This window comes from Perissodus microlepis, chromosome 10 (assembly GCF_051167445.1).
Source record: "Perissodus microlepis isolate ML-2025 ecotype Zambia chromosome 10, ASM5116744v1, whole genome shotgun sequence".
NCBI classification, from domain to species: Eukaryota; Metazoa; Chordata; class Actinopteri; order Cichliformes; family Cichlidae; genus Perissodus; species Perissodus microlepis.
The window spans coordinates 20,753,397-20,769,927 of record NC_140470.1 but is presented as its reverse complement, the minus strand read 5'-3'; the positions used below and the strand labels follow the sequence as shown (position 1 = coordinate 20,769,927).

The 16,531-nt window shown below is 37.9% G+C and overlaps 1 protein-coding gene across 2 annotated transcripts; it reads right to left on the bottom strand.

Moving 5' to 3' along the window:
* Positions 1-266: 266 nt before the first annotated feature.
* On the bottom strand, positions 267-15,854 carry plac8l1 (PLAC8 like 1). 2 transcript variants are annotated; one of them, XM_084940635.1, is made up of 4 exons: positions 15,575-15,854; positions 14,733-15,193; positions 13,089-13,225; positions 267-1,370 (listed from the first exon to the last, which is right to left on the bottom strand). In XM_084940635.1, exons 1-4 carry the CDS (start codon positions 15,598-15,600, stop codon positions 1,350-1,352), a joined length of 645 nt encoding a protein of 214 aa, XP_084796761.1. In that variant the 5' UTR covers positions 15,601-15,854; the 3' UTR covers positions 267-1,349. The 2 variants fall into 2 exon arrangements, with proteins under 2 accessions (XP_084796761.1, XP_084796760.1); XM_084940634.1 differs by lacking the exon at positions 267-1,370 and adding an exon at positions 11,253-12,681 and having other exon boundaries at positions 15,575-15,815.
* Positions 15,855-16,531: the final 677 nt, after the last annotated feature.

Below are 16,531 nucleotides of genomic sequence, written 5' to 3'. Positions count from 1 at the left end.
GAAGCAATAATTTGAAGTAATCCTTTTCTGACTTTATCAGTCTCTCATATCATTGTGGAGGAATTTTGGCTCCTTTCTTTTTCTTTTTTTTTTTTTTCTTTCTTCAATATTTCTTCAGTTCATTATGCCTTGCAAGGAACTCGATTTTGCAATGCTCTCCTACCACAGTATTTTCATGAAATCTGGACTTTTCCTTGGGTTTAGCAAAAGAGGACTCAAATACAGATGCATGGAGACAGGATCTTAGCAAAAGGTGAGATGTTTATTTGGCTGAATGTCCAGGTACACAAACAGATCATGACATACAAAGGAAACTAACACTGTCAAATCACCGGAATTGAATTAAGCAAACATTAGGAGACTCAAGGAGCTGGGAAACACTGAACAAATGAGCTGATGAAACTGAAACAATAAATACACAGACAAGTGATTGGTGAGTGAGTGGAGACAGCAGGGGAATACAGTTGGAACAAATCAATATAACGAGACAGGGGAAGCAAACGTGAACAAAAAAGACATAATACAAGGACTATCAAAATAAAACAGGAAACATAATAAACACAGAAACATAGACCCAGACTCAAAACACAAAATTAATGAATTAATGAAAACAACACACACTCCATTAACCTGATTATGGGCTTGCATCGTTAAATACAGTGAAACTATATCAAATAATATGGTATTATATTTTTAAAAAAAGTATTACTGTAAATTACTGGCAGCTGTGGTTGCCAGAATTTTACTGTGGAAAATATAGTAATAATGCAGAATACATAATGGTATACTTTGCTAATAAATGTAACATTCACAGTGAACTGTTGTTTTTTGCACAATAATTACATTGAAATAAAAAACTACTATAATGTAAACCTGTTGTCAAAATACATTTTTAATAAGCTTGATTATCGTCTCCTATTGAAAACGCGAAGAAGAGCTGTATAATATGATACATGATTTTTTTTTTTTCCATTCAAAAAGTTCTTATTTGCATTCAATTACTGGCAGCTGTTGTAGCCAGAATGTCACTGAAACATAATACGGCTGATTGGCATAAAATTTACATTCATTGACTTTTTGTTATAATTTGCTAGAAACATTAATAAAAAACAATAGAAACATTGATTTAATATTAAACTTAATACAACCAAAAACAAAAATGTACATAATAAACAGTCAAATCAAATTTGAAACACTTGATACTTCCAGTGGTTTCACAAAGTTTCTTTTTAACCAGACTTGACAGTAGAGGGCTTTCAAGTCTCTGATGGTGTCGTAGGAACTGGAACAGGTTTTGGATCAAACGTGTTTGAGGACTTGCATGTTGTTATTCAGATGCACAGTGGAGATTAGCTTTCTTTTCTTTTAGCCTGAAAGCAAATACAAATACTAATTTTAGTAACTGATTGTATTTACTATTAAGCTATAGTGTTTTATCAGACAATCTGAGCTTGTTAATATTCACATTTATTTTCATCATGATTTTCTCAATAATTCTAACATTGTTTTGACATTTTGTTAAAGTTAAAGTACGATATGTTTTGAGTGATTAACCCTTTAAAACCGGTCGGAAAGGGCACGCTCCGTTTTGCGTAACTATTTTTAAATCCCTGTAGAACTGCAACCGTGTAAGCTAGCGCAATAATTTTTATGAAACCGGAGGAGTTGTACTTACATCTTATGCCATCAGCTTGTCCTAGGTCCCGGTTTCCTTCCACATATAGCTTTGCAAAAACTGTGACGTCATTTTCGCGGCAATGTAGTTTGTTTTTTTTTACCATCAGGGCCTCATAAGCCTATACTGGTGTTTTTAAAAGTTATGTTTGACTTTATGACTTTCTTTGTTGTTTCTGGGATGCTTAGGACTCAAATTGCACTGCTGGAAATAGTTTGTTTTGATGCATATGCTGTTTTTTTGCAAATTTGCACTATAATATTTATCTTCGTTTTTCCTGCAGTATATAAAAATTGGTGTATTTCAAAAAAGAAAAACTATGAAGACACTCAAAATAAATTTCCTGTGGTGGGAAACTATTTTGTGCAACTTTTTTGTATTTACAGTTTTGAGGGATAAGCCCCTTAAATTTCTCTAACTAGAAATATATGTTAAAAAAACAAAAACGATTTTCAATTTTTTTGTAGTTTATTGCGCTTTTTTGTAATTTATGTAATTACTATGCACTTAATGCATACATATTATTAAAATTTGGGCTATAATGGTTGTATTGATGTATATCAACTTGAAATGCTCCCAAAAATGGCACTACAACATGTAAAAATATAATATAAGCTCTGGCGGACTTGGTTCTATGGTAGGTCTTAAAGGGTTAATATACAGTTGTAAATTCAAATGAAAAAAGCAGGAAACATTGTCATTCATACAGAATTATTATGTAAATTGTAGGGTGATTAATTGTAAATAATGTTACAGATTTCTCCTGTTGTTTTGAAAGACAATGTGCCGTATCACCCAAAATTTATGTTTTTTCAATATATTAGCAGTGTAAAAATAAAATCAATTTACCATTTGTCTATTAACAGAAATTGAACATACATATTACAATAATTTACTCGTTTTGATTAATGGTCATTTACCATTTCAGTTATTTACTGTAATTTTTAACTTACATTTTTTACAGCGAGGGAGTACTGTAGTCTTTTCTACCTAAATTAACTTACATTACCCTAGAGATACATAATATAACAGAAATCTCATAAGCACAAGGAGACTAAATTATACCAACAGAGTCCCAAAAAAGTTGATTCTTCAGTCAGACTGAAGGAGTCGCTTGGATGAGTGACATAACATTTCTCCCACTGAAAACGTTACGTAAAGAATCAGCTTTTTGGTGATTTCCTTACCTGGATGGTTGAGCATGCATCAAGACATATACCAGCAGAGGCTAGGAAACATAAATCACTCCTTGAGATTTAAAAAAAAAAAAAAAAAAAAAAAAACCACACAACAACAATGACCTTATAATGTTTAAAAAGTCCAAAAAACACAAAACACTAGGTCATAGACCAAGAACCATGGCATTTCCTGGGTCATTGCAAAACCTTGATTGTTTTCTTTTTCAGTCATTCTGTTGTAAATTTGCTTCTGTGCTTGGCATCATTGCTTTGTTGCATAATCCAACCTGTTAGACCAGGGGTGGGTGATATCTAAAACCTCCAGGCCTCAAGGGTCCTGCAGGTTTTAGATATCACCCAGGGTCAACACACCTGAATCAAATGATTAGTTCATTACCAGGCCTCTGGAGAACTTCAAGACATGATGAGGAGGTAATTTAGCCATTTGAATCAGCTGTGTTGGAGTGGCTGTTTGGTCTCTCTAATGCAAAGGTCTGGGCATTCCTCGCTACACTGTACAGCATACCCCACATTGTTAAGTTGGAGAGATCAAACATCCACTTCACAAGCACATGGGACAACATAGAAGAGCCACCTCCAAGGGACAACACTCGGCGGTCTATCTGCATCTAAAGGACAAAGGTCACTCCTTCGAGGATGCCAATGTCCACATTTTGGACAGAGAGGACCGATGGTTTGAAAGAGGAGTGAAAGAAGCCATTTGAGCGAGGTCCACTGTGAACGACCATCTTTGAACAGAGGCGGTGGTTTACGACACCAACTGTCTGCCATCTATAATCCAGTTTTGAGATCCCTTCCCAGACGCCTTAACGCCCACTCACATCCTGAGCCGTCTGACCTCAGGAAATCACATGATAGGGTGGGGCCAGGTTTCACAATGAGTTTACCCGAAACCCTGGCTGATTGTGACCCACACCCGCTTTCACACCTTGGCTCATGTGATTAGGTAGAGGATCATCAGGGGGTCCTTTTGTCCCTCTTTGGGGGGTTATTCCCACGGTGGTTAAATTTGGGACTCTCCACCATGTGACCTTAGAACTGAAGAAACTTCTCGGATGAGAAATGAAACATCTTCAAGCAAGAAGTCCAGACGCTTTTCTTTCCAAGCTCCTTAGACAAAGATGACCCGGATGACTGAGAACCTTCACAGACAGATTATCTTTGTCCAGAAACTTTTGGCTTTTTTTTCACAATTTCCTGCTGAGGGACAAATATTGAAAAAGCAAGTCAAAGGAGCTTGCAAAGAAAAGCGTCTGGACTTCTTTAAGTTTACTTGAAGACGTTTCACCTCTCATCCGAGAAGCTTCTTCAGTTCTAAGGTCAAATGGTGGAGAGTCCCAGATATAAACCTAGTGGGAGTATCCCCCCACAGAGGGACAAAAGGACCCCCTGATGATCTTCTAATCGCCTGAGCCAAGGTGTGAAACTGGGTGTGGGTCCCAATCAGCCAGAGTTTCGGGTGTGTTCATTGTGAAACCTGGCCCCACCTTATCATGCGAATTCCTGAGGTCAGATGGCCCAGGATGTGAGTGGGCGTTAAGGCGTCTGGGAAGGGATCTCAAAACTGGATTATAGATGGCAGAGAGTTGGTGTCGTAAACCCCCGCCTCTGTTCAAAGATGGTCGCTCACAGTGGACATAGATGGCTTCTTTCACTCCTCTTTCAAACCATCTGTCCTCTCTGTCCAAAATGTGAACATTGGCATCCTCGAAAGAGTGTCCTTTATCCTTAAGATGCAGATGGACTGCTGAGTCTTGTCCTGTGGAGGTGGCTCTTCTGTGTTGTGCCATGCGCTTGTGAAGTGGCTGTTTGGTCTCTCCAATGTAGAGGTCTGGGCATTCCTCGCTGCACTGTACAGCATACACCACATTGTTAAGTCTGTGTTTTGGCGTTTTGTCTTTCGGGTGAACCAGTTTTTGTCTGAGCGTGTTGCTGGGTCTGAAATGCACCGGGATGTCATGCTTGGAGAAAACTCTCCTAAGTTTTTCTGATACACCGGCTACATAGGGGATGACAATGTTGTTGCGTCTGTCCTTCTTATCCTCCCTCGTTGGTGTCTGGTCTTCTTTTCTGTGCCTCTTTGCTGACTTTAAGAACGCCCATTTAGGATAGCCGCACGTTTTGAGTGCTTCCTTTACATGTGTGTGTTCCTTCTTTTTTCCTTCAGGCTTAGAGGGAACATGTTCTGCCCGGTGGTGTAGGGTCCTAATTACTCCAAGTTTGTGTTCCAAAGGGTGATGGGAGTCCAGACGCTTTTCTTTGCAAGCTCCTTTGACTACGATGACCTGGATGACTGAGAACCTTCACAGACACATTGAAAAAGCAAGAAAATCTTCAGTATTGTAATGTTTTGTTGTTGTTTTATTAAGTCAAATCAAACACATTTGATACAATTGAAAATAAGAAATTTTCATTGGCATTTTTAAACCTAAATTCTGAGTCAATACATAAAAAATATACAACCCAAAACATGCCAAAGCTTTTAGCTTTAGGCTGAACAGCAGCTGAATGCCCTCCACCTCCCCATGCCTCCCATTTGCACAATGGTAACATGTGAGAGAAAGAATGAAAAACACAGGGAGACAGATGAAGGACAAAGATGAGCAAAAGGTTATCACAGAGAAAGTGATATAAAGACAGGGTATGAGGAAGTGCGTGTATGTGTGTGTTATGTAAACCCCAGGTAGTACTTGTTGTCCTGGATAGAAGCAACACCAGGGGGATGGCTGCTCCTGCTAAGCAGGTCTCACCACACCTTTTTCTTTCTCTTTTTTTCCCGGATACACAGTAGGAGTAAGAAACAGAAAAAACATTAACAATAAGGGAGAAATTAAGGGATGAAGGGAAGAAGACTGAGCTTACTGACAGAAAGGGGCACTGGATTTAGCTGGTGTGAAAATGGTAATGTAAAAATGTGCGAGATGGAAGAGAAAAGCTTGATCATTTGAGAAAAGAAGAAGCAAAAGGGGAGGTGAAGTGTATGGTAATGTATGTCAGATATGTGGTTTATGAAAGCCCAAACACGCCACCCTTAGCTTCTTGTTTTTGGGAGCACATTTTGTATTTTATGTGTCAGTATAATGGTGGCGTTTCTGTAACAGTTCATTAAGAGCACGTTCATGATACATCTGCATATATCACACAGACATTTCCACATCCACCCACACACGCACACAAACACAACTGCCTGAGGGGCTGTTGTCAATAACAGCCTGTGCTCTGCACCTGATGCATCTGTAGGGATAGTCGTCTTCATGCTGAAACAGCGGGAAAGAGCATCAGCAGAGATATATTTTATGGTTCCTGTCTGACTGCTGACTTAGATAGATCTCCACTGTTCCAAATCTTGACCTCTACTACTGCTCTGGAAATCCCAACTGTGACCCCAAATCAGCACTTAAGACTGATTTCACCCCACTGAGAAGCTGCAGGAATCACAAGCAGACAGATGCACCGTGAACTGGGGCAACACTGTCCCCTAATGGCTCAGACCTGGAGGTGTATCTGGTAGAGATGACGTAAGGCAAGGCTGTGCTCGTTGATCTAGTCATGGGTTAAAGATGTATTTGAGGTTTAACTGTAAGCCTGTAACGTTTAATTGATACCACTTGACATTTTGTGGCTTGCTCCATAAAACAACACTAAGTCATTCATTATACGGTGAGTTGCCATTTTATTATGTGCACCTAACTGAAAAGAATGCAGTCAGATCATACAGTCCGGCAGTAAACCTTTCATTTTGTGAAGGTCATTTTGTTCAATTTCTCTTGCAATTGTTTTACTCAGGTGCTGATTGTCCTTTATGGTTATTTCAAATGAAAGTATAGTGAGCCCCATTTATCCTTTCACTGATACAAATGGGGCTGACAAAATAATAAAGTTTATCAAAAGTTTATTACATTTAAAGGACTCTAAGAAAATGCACTAGCTCAGCTGAGTAAATCTGGCACAACAGAAGAAATATTAGCAGCACGGCTACTACACAAGTATGTAAGGATATTACAATAGTGCTTCATTGCAAGTTGGCTCGAGGCAGTTCCAGTTCACCAATAGGTACTGAGCAGCGAATCCGTGGGAGGATTTATCAACCTCTGCGTGTAATCCAGACATAAAGCAAGTAAGATTGTACTAAGGTGGCAACGATTTTATGGTGCAGCTGTAATAAAAAACAAAACAAAAAAACAACAGAGCTACTAACAATGTGGGGTGTTATCAATTATAGTACAGACTTGGTATTGTTTAGAAACAGGGATGGCACCAGAGTCTGCGTCTGCACCAGAATGATATATTTTAGGCTGAAATGGTTTTATTTATTTTATTATTTTCAAATGGGACTTTGTAAGCTTTGTTGCCAACGTTCATCTGTTTTCTTTTGTTTCTTTGATGTGCTTGGGTACACAGAAGCAAGGTTCAAGCTGTTTTTATGGTCGTCTGTGTAGAATGTGAAATCACAGTGTCCACAGTAGGATGCACACTGGCAGGTAACCCCAGCAAAATGCAAAGCAATGTTTTGTTTTGTTTTATATGCAGCAATTATTGGCAGAAAATGCTTGCACATCATTGTGTTTAATCTATTTGTTCCTGCTTTAAAATGAATGTGCAAATCTTCTATGTAACAGGCACTATTCCACTCTTAGTCTAATAGTGATTAATTAAGTGTTGGTTAAGGAGAAGGATTGGGAAAACATTAAAAATGCACAAAATACAATCCAAAAAGAAAGACGTGACTGCTTAAGAATAGCAGTGATATAAGAAAATGTATTTACATTCAGCAAATTAACTTATTGAAATGGGAATTGGACTTATATGTGTAATATATGATTACATTTTAATATTCACATCGCTCCCTTTAGAAAGCAAATCAGTTTCTCTATTCTCCTATTTCATTCGAGGCAGCTGCCAGGTGGGAGACCACATCGGAAAGCCTTAACAAATTTGCCCTTTGAGGACCCATCTGTGTGGCGGATAAATAAATTTTCATATCCCTTCTTTCTGGTTGGCATTTCAGGTTCAGGGAGCCACTGCAATCAGACTAGATTAATAATATGATTGAATGCCAGAGGAGGAATCGAGGAATACATGGATAAAAGAATAACAACAATATGGAAATCACATTCCATTAGCGGCCCAGAGGTGCGAAAAATATCAACATTTCACAACTACAGAACAGAAAACACAACATCCCCAGACAGAGCCCAACTATAAGGAAAAGGATACAAGAAAACCACAAAAGCAACAACATTGCACTTTTCCTCTTTGTGACTGGACAGAACCTGAAGTTGATGTTGAGAATTAAAAGAACATTGTGTATGTGTATGAATGGCATTATTTATTTTGAGCAATTTAATTCAGTTCAGTTCAGTTTCATTTTTATAGCGCCAAATCACAACAACAGTCACCTCAAGGTGTTTTATATTGCAAAGTAAAGACCATACAATAATACAGAGAAAACCCCCTATGAGCAAGCACTTTGTGGGATGGAAAAACTCCTTTATAACAGGAAAAAACCTTAAGCAAAACCAAGCTCAGGGAGGTTAAGAAACAAAGCATTTGAATCCGTTCTTTTAAATAATTTGACCAGTTTTCAATAACTTTAGATACTTCCAGGTGATTTTACTCAGTTTGAAACCTGGCTGAGCTAAAAGAACTTTTAAAATGCAACCCAAGTCCCTGAATGACAAGTCAATGTTTCTATTGTATATCACTCTCAGTGGTGTCCTTATGAAGATTTAAAATAAAATCTGAAATGATATGAAATACTAGAATCATAAAGGAATATTTCAACAAACGACATTTATTAATACTGTGATATAATTCTTGGTATATGTTCATACTGCAGAAGCAAGTTTCAAAGAATTATGACTTCTGAAAACTCTTTTTCTTTTAAAGTTCACTCAAGGACGCTGCATAAAGCAGTTTAGAAGCAGGAGATTATTTTAAACTGTCAAATAGGATAGTCTAAACACAAATGATCACAAAAGAGACATTTTGTCTAGACTTGTTCTCTAAAGTGAAATGTGTTTTTTGAAATGTCTGTTTGAGTTCGTGTCTTTGGTTTTGCTTTACATTGCGTTACACATGAGGACCAAGATATTCATGATATACTTCAACAACTGACTGTAAGCTGGACTACTCAGTGGTATTATTCAGTCAGTAGTCAGTATGTCAGTTAATGAGGCAGTTGGCTGTGTTTATCAAATGGACTCACACATTTGTTTCATCCTGTACACGGAAATATATTTTTCAAACTCTTCAAAGCAATTATGTTTACTTAAGTAACCAAATCACTGCTTGGGTCAGACTTAATTGGCTTACAGCTTTCTGTTCTTCCCTGGCTTTACTTGGATTTAGTTTTAAATGGGACATTAAAATGAGATTTGCAGATAGGGTCCTGTGCTCATTGCACAGTTTGTGCCTCAAGGTCTGGGAAGCATTATGTTTCCTCATTTCATCTTTCCTTCACATCTCAGGGGGACTTATCACATTAATGGGTCTGGTGACCTTTGGCATTCTAGACACAATTAACCGGGTGAGTCACACATATCACATACGAGATTTCACAGTTACTTAATTTATAACAACCTTCAAGCTAAAAAATAATGAACTGTTATCAGTGAGCTACATCTAATATCCAAAACACGAGGGACATTGCTTTTGGAAAGACATCGTTCCTCCTGTTGTATCCTATTTTTATAAATGACCACCCGACTGCAGCCAGTATTTAATATCTATGTGGCTCAGTGTCAGTGATTTGAATTTGGCTTTAAATTTAGAGGTGCAATCAAGCAGTTGAAGTAATACAGAATAATAAATTGGTTCTGAATGTGTTTAAAACAAGAAGCTTGAAACACATGACTTCAAAGCATTATATTACAAAGAATTCAGCTTTGAATATATTCATATATTAAATATATGTGTATAAATGTATTGAGTGAGAATTAGACTGCTCTCCTACATAGACTGTATATAAAAAATGGATATGGTAAAAAATTAAAGCCAATGTAGTGCCTTAAATTTACATTCATTCTAATTCATAGTTTTACAGCCGCGTTGACCAACTCGCTACCCTGGAGGGCAAAACATTACTCCATCATGCTGGCCAATAGTGGACAGTTAGTAGTACTGCAGGACAAAAGTGTTTTTGGGGGCTTTTTTTGCCTGTATCAAGCCAAGAATACTTGTATCATCTATCCATGGAGGAAATATTAAGATATCAAGAGAAACTAGGAATTTTGGCGCTTGTGATCCATATTTTGCCCCGGCAGCTTTATTTAAATCCCTGAAAGTGGGATGTCTCTCTCAGAGCTCCAGTTCAGTGACATCTAAGTGTATCTTGAAAAGAATCACTCACCTTACACTGCTGCGACAAAGAAAGCTTTCAAAGTACAGACAGCTACATGGTTTTTTTTTCGATCTGGATGGGTAAATAATGGCTTCATGTGGGAGGTAAAGAACAAGATCTAATGTTTTGTTTATTTTGACACTTACACTGTAGGGCCAGAAAAGTCCAGTAGTATTAATGTCGTGGTGTCTCAGTAGCTTTGATGTCATGTGAAAATTATGAATGAAGCAGGGGGCAACTCCTGATGGGTTGCTGATGGGGGTTTTGCTCTGAAATGCAAATAAACATTTCAAAAAGGAAGACAAAGCAAGGTGAGCTTTACTTTTTAAATGGCAAGTTGCTGGTCAGTAAGCTTGCAGTATTCTTAAGGTTCTTAGTCAGAGCCACCTAACTCTATGCCACTAAATATGCAAACAAACAAACAAACAGTTAGGTTCCCATAGTGAATGACGATCCTTGACCCATCTGATCCTGAGGTTTCCCCTCCCTCAGAGGTCTGGGTGTTACATTTGATTAGGTGTTCAGGTTTGATAAAACATGATGGTTGTCTTGTATGATACTGTTTTTATCATCTGCAGAGCATTGCCCAGCTTTATTACATTGTGTTTCATCTGATATGGAAATGATCATGCTTTAATTCCATCACACCTCTGTTATTGAAATTAATTATTCCTTTGGTCCAGTGTTCCTGCGAGACTTTGGTGAATACTTTCACAACTCCTTATGTTCAGATTAGTGAGCTTTTACATCCTGGTTGTACCACTCACTCCCACTGGATCAGTGGACACTACTGATAAGCAGCAAGTCTGCTTTTTGTCATTCTATTGATCTATATATAACACCTTTTCATCTTTTTTAAGTTATACTGTGACTTTTCTTCTTTAAAAAATGCAGTAAAATTGCATTACATGCTTACATCAACCATCAGTCATATCTGGTTTCAAAACACCCAGACAGTAAAAGCACAAAAAAAACCAAAAAAAAAAAACACTCAGTTTGAAGCTTCACAATTTTTCTGCACTCACCAGAGGGTGACTTCATGTTCAAACATATTGTTTATATGGAGTCTGTGCTTTCATCTCATCATTGCCCAGCAATAAGGTTTAAAACTACATCGAGAAATTGCAAAAGGTACAAAACATAGCAGACAGAGTTAAGCTTTGTTGTGAGTAGAACAACCACTGGAACAATGTTTAAAAGTCTAGACTGGTTACATGTAAGAATATATTACTATAGTCAATGAATGTATTGATTACAAACATTATATTAATCTTGTATAAAATCATCTTTCAGTTTAGACAGGCATGATTATGCACTAACAGACCGGCCGCATGAGGAAACATTACATTCTGTGTAACACATCAAAAAAAATTAAAAAATTCAGTCTGTTATGTGCCAACCTGTGCAGGGCTGGTACTTAGTGCCAACACCAGTAAATAGTAAAATTCCCTTATATATATATAAAAAAAAAAAATAAAAAAAAAAAGTAAAACTGCATATTTTGACAAGAGATTACGAAAAGAGAAGGAATATATTTAGTTTTTTTTAAATGAATGTGTGTTTTAGTTTGTTTTGATGTGTTTTGTTGTTCTCCATTATTAAAGTTTCCCAATATTAAGTACAAATTCCTAATGCAATCACACATCCTTTTTTTTAACTGTAAGGAGCTCATCTTGTTTGTGTGTGTGTTCTAGTTATTGATTTGTTAAAAGTGTCTGTGTGATAGTGGCTTCAGTGGTGTAGGTAACAGGCATTGTAAAAAGCTAAACTTACTTGAGTCTTTCTAAATTTTCATTATGTAAAATGGCGCGCAGTTACCTCAGTCACAGAAGTTAACCCAGGCTGTTTCTAAAACCAAAATTATAGATGATTTAAGAATTATAAGTGCCGGAATTTAATGCTGCAGTGAAAAGTTGGTTGAGCTGATCTTTCAAATATAATTAATCAGACCAATACCTTCATAAAAAAAACTGCTCTGCATTATTCTATATGCATGGCATTATTCTATATGCAATGGCTTTTAACGATCTTTGAACTAACTACATTTAAAAATATCTGCAATTGAACAAAGGCAAGAAACTCATCTGTGTTGGTTCACGTCTTACAGATGTACCTTTAATGTATGCCATTACTTTACGTTTTCCCTTTTCTATCACTTTTAAGTATTTGTATCACAGGCTTGTTTTTTTATTATTCAAGAAGCCCTCAGGGGCAAGTTCAAACCTCAGAGTAATGATTCATCCTATTGTTCATACCAGTAATCTCTGCTGCTCTTCACACATTTATGATAAATTGAAAAAAAGGAAAAAAAAAAGATCTCATTTGCTGTTTCTTTAGGAGCATTCGAGTGTAGTAGACACATGATATGTCTGAGTCTTCATCCTCCACTTCATTTCTCTTATCATCTGACATACAGCCAGAGGGTAACAGCAATACACTGTAGTCCAGTCCTCACACACACTTCCCTGTGGATAAGCATGTAGGACAGATGAGTGCATGTCTACATGCAAACACATACAGAAGCACACACACACAACAACAACGCAGTGGGAGCAGGATGGGTACACGATAAGATGAAAAATGCAAACACAGAACTTCATTTACACAAATAACATGAATATTTTACTGATAACCATTTAGAAAGAAGCAGTACAAGGGTCGATTTTCCATTTACTAGAGTTGGAGTTTTAAAAACGGCTGAAACGTCACAGCACTAAAAACGAGTGCGGTGGTGCAGTTTCTATTTCATTGGAAACTTTATGGTGTTATGAACAGGGTCCATTTTGACAAATTTGCCTTCCTCTGTCTTCAAGGACACTCTCACAACAGTACAGCATACTGTATACCTGCACACACATAGACACACACTCACCCGTATCTTGTAGCGCTCTCTGATCCCAACTCGTATGGCAAAAGTGGATCCTGGTAGTAGAGGCATGCACAGACACTCCCCGTATTGGTGAGCTAAACTCAGGTCTAAACAGCACGGCACGAGAGCCCCGAGAATACCTGCGAGCACAACGCAGCACATCATGTGGGTACATGAGTGTTTGTTTATGCCAGACAAAATCCTTCTTATATGTCTCTGTCAGATCCAAAAGTACATTTAGAAAGAGACAATGATGATGTATTGGCTCTTCATTTTGTAGAAACAAGTTAAGTGAAAAGCAAAATACATTGTGTTCCCAATCATTTTCAGTTTAGAAAAATCTACGTAATCTTAATTAAAAGAAAAGCTACTTAAAGCAGTTGTGCTGAAAATAAATAATCTTGAGATAAAAAAAATGCTTAAATACTAAATTGTTTTGCAAGAGACGAGTTATTAAAAGTTTGTTAAAACTGAAATGATGCAACTGAACTATAAAATAAATGGGTAATATTCATTAATATTAATATTATAATTACAGTATTAACTATATCTCAATATATTGACATAACGCAGAATGCAAAGCACCACTGGAAGAAGAAAAAGGTAGTAAATGGATATCTGAAACTGCTGCTATTTGAAATTATTTGCACTTGGCTCTAAACTAAGACTAAGTTTCAAACCTTTTTTTTTCATATATGAATTGTATGCTATGGTACATCTGATGGTTTAGCTGAATGGAGTTCTGGATAGCTGGTGAATGGTCACGTAGTTCCAACGAGACTGCACCATCAGCAGCAGAGGCTGAGTGATGATCTGAGCTGGAATAATGCAACGTGAAATGGTAAAGCCCCTTAGGATCTCTGAGTGTGTCAAAGTGACCTCTGTGAAATATTTTATGTATTACAGACCATTTACAGCCACGATATTAAAAGAATATATATATTTTCATGCAGGGCAATGCACCACCCTATGCTGCATTAAACTCCCGTTGCTATAGGAATAAAAACAGAAAATAAAGGCTTGGTCACCATAATTCCCAGCCGTCTGTCCAACTGAAAGCATGTCATTAAGGGAGGTCTATGTAGAAGGGCAACAGCATACCTCTAGAGAGCCTCCTCAAATGAATTAATGCAGAAAGTGTAAGTTTATTGCAGTGGGGCAGAGGGCTGGGAATTATGTCGATCAGGCCTTTATTTTCAGCTTTTATTACCATAGCAACCAAGGATGGTCTTACAGTTCAAGAAGTTAAAGTTCAAAAGGTGGAAGAGCTGCTCTTATATGAGGTGTGACCATCAAGTTCTGTGACCTTATAGCGTCTCCCTTTTAATGGTCTCTTTGCACAGCATGGCCGTTACTTTTAGATCGTTCCATATTTTTAATAGCTGAGTTGCTGTTTTTGTGTATCAGTTTTTTTTTCACCAAAAGCTAGACAAAAGTCTAATATGTGTTGAACTTGTTATGGCCTTCATTTGGCATTATTATTTAGAACAATCAATATTTATGTTTTTTTTTTTATATATTATTATGTTTATAAAGTAATCTAAATTATTTAGGGTTAAAAGGAAATGTCACATTTGCTTCCTGTCTTGTGGATGAGAGGCCTGGGCTTACATAGGAATACAGTATCTGGCTGTGTGTCTACATTACATGTTGTCTTGTCTCTGCAGACATCAAGCAGGCCAGTGCTCCAGTCCCCTCCAGTCTGAGTGATGGTGGTGATGGTGGTTTTGGTGATGCCAAGGCCGGGCTGCATCACTACTGGTTCCAACGCAGCAGGGGCTTTGTTTGACCCCCAATTATCTTCACTTCCTGTGGTGACCCGCCCCACTTCCTTCTCTTGAAATGCTATTGCTGAGTCTGTGGTGAGCACCCCCACTTCTTCCCCTTCTTCCTTTTCTAATGCTGATGCTGAAGGTGTGCTGAACACCCCCACTTTTTCCCCTTCTTCCTCTTGTAATACAGATGTTGAAGGTGCGCTTAACACCCTCACGTCTTCCCCTTCTTCCCCTTGTAATACAGATGTTGAAGGTGCAGTGAACACCCCCACCTTTTCCCCTTCTTCCTCTTGTAATGCTGATGTTAAAGGTATGGTTACTAACGGTTCTGCACTGAAATTAAATTTTGAATAAATATATCGTTAGATGGGTTCACCAACATCTAAACGTCAACTGTTACTCAAGTGCAAGAGAAACAATTTCAAATCAGCAACCTGGCCTCATGTTTTTCATAATTCTGCATTAAAAGCAAACATCACATTGAGCTTGGCATTTTAAACCAAGAAGTGCAAATGCAGGAGCTGCAGTAACAACAGATTCAAAAGCTTCTGTTTCTTTTTTTTATTATGATTTATCATAGAGGCAGAAAAGAATAAACACAGCAGCATTATTAAGTTGGGTAAGATAAAAGAGCTGTTGGCTGTAATTCTATTGTGTTCAGCGCTGACAACAATGTGTAGTGGTGGGGACAAAAAAACAAAAACAAACACTTACTCGTGTGTGACTGTTGCATCCTCCATGACTAGCAGCTACTGGCATCCAGACAGGGGTAAGACGACGAGGCGAGAGAGGACAGCGAGCAGGGAGTCAGCAGGAATGAGGAGGTGGAGGAGGGGGCGGAGTGACACTTTCCCAGTGAGAGGGTGTGCATCAGAGCAGATAAACCAGCAGTCAGATGGCTCGGCCAAAAGCTGTGTGACAGAGATAAGTCTTGTAGTTTTCTTCCGTCTGAGACTTTGCCGTGCACCCTGCTAATACAGCAAATGCAGAATCGGCAGATACACATCAGGGTGCATGAACATGAATGTCTGGAATAAAATAATGTGGATGCAAGCGCGCACTTAATACGAACACGCCAGCAGGTCAGAAGACCTCAAATCTTGCAGAAAGAACTGAAACCTACCAAAAACAAACTGAGAAAATGAGGGAAATGCAGTAAGCATGAATTATTTTATTGTTTGATAAATGGTGGAAGTTAAGAATAAGCTCGAACAAGAGAGCAAACCTATTCTTTTGTTTGACCTGTGACTGATGAATTTAAAACCACTTACAGTAAATGTTACGCTTACCCTTAAGGTAGAAATACAAGTCTATAGAGTGGAGCGCTGGGAAGTGAGAGATACAATGAATTACTTGTGGTTTATGTTTAGAGGCAATGTGTTCATTTCCTGTGTTCTCTTATTGACCTTTATATTTAGACTGACATATTTCACGTCTGACAGCAGGTAACGAAAAGCGAAAGAGGGAAGCAAGCAGCACTTTGTACGTGGTGGAGAGACATGTAGTGAAACTAATGATGGTTTGGACGCCAAGACGGTTCACACACAAGTAAACCCAAAGAGAAAAGTGAAGGGGAACATAGCAAATTACTAAAACATTATACTGTTTAATTTGAAGTCCCCAGGATTAAAGCAATGCATCATTTTCTCATGATTATTTTCACTGTCATTC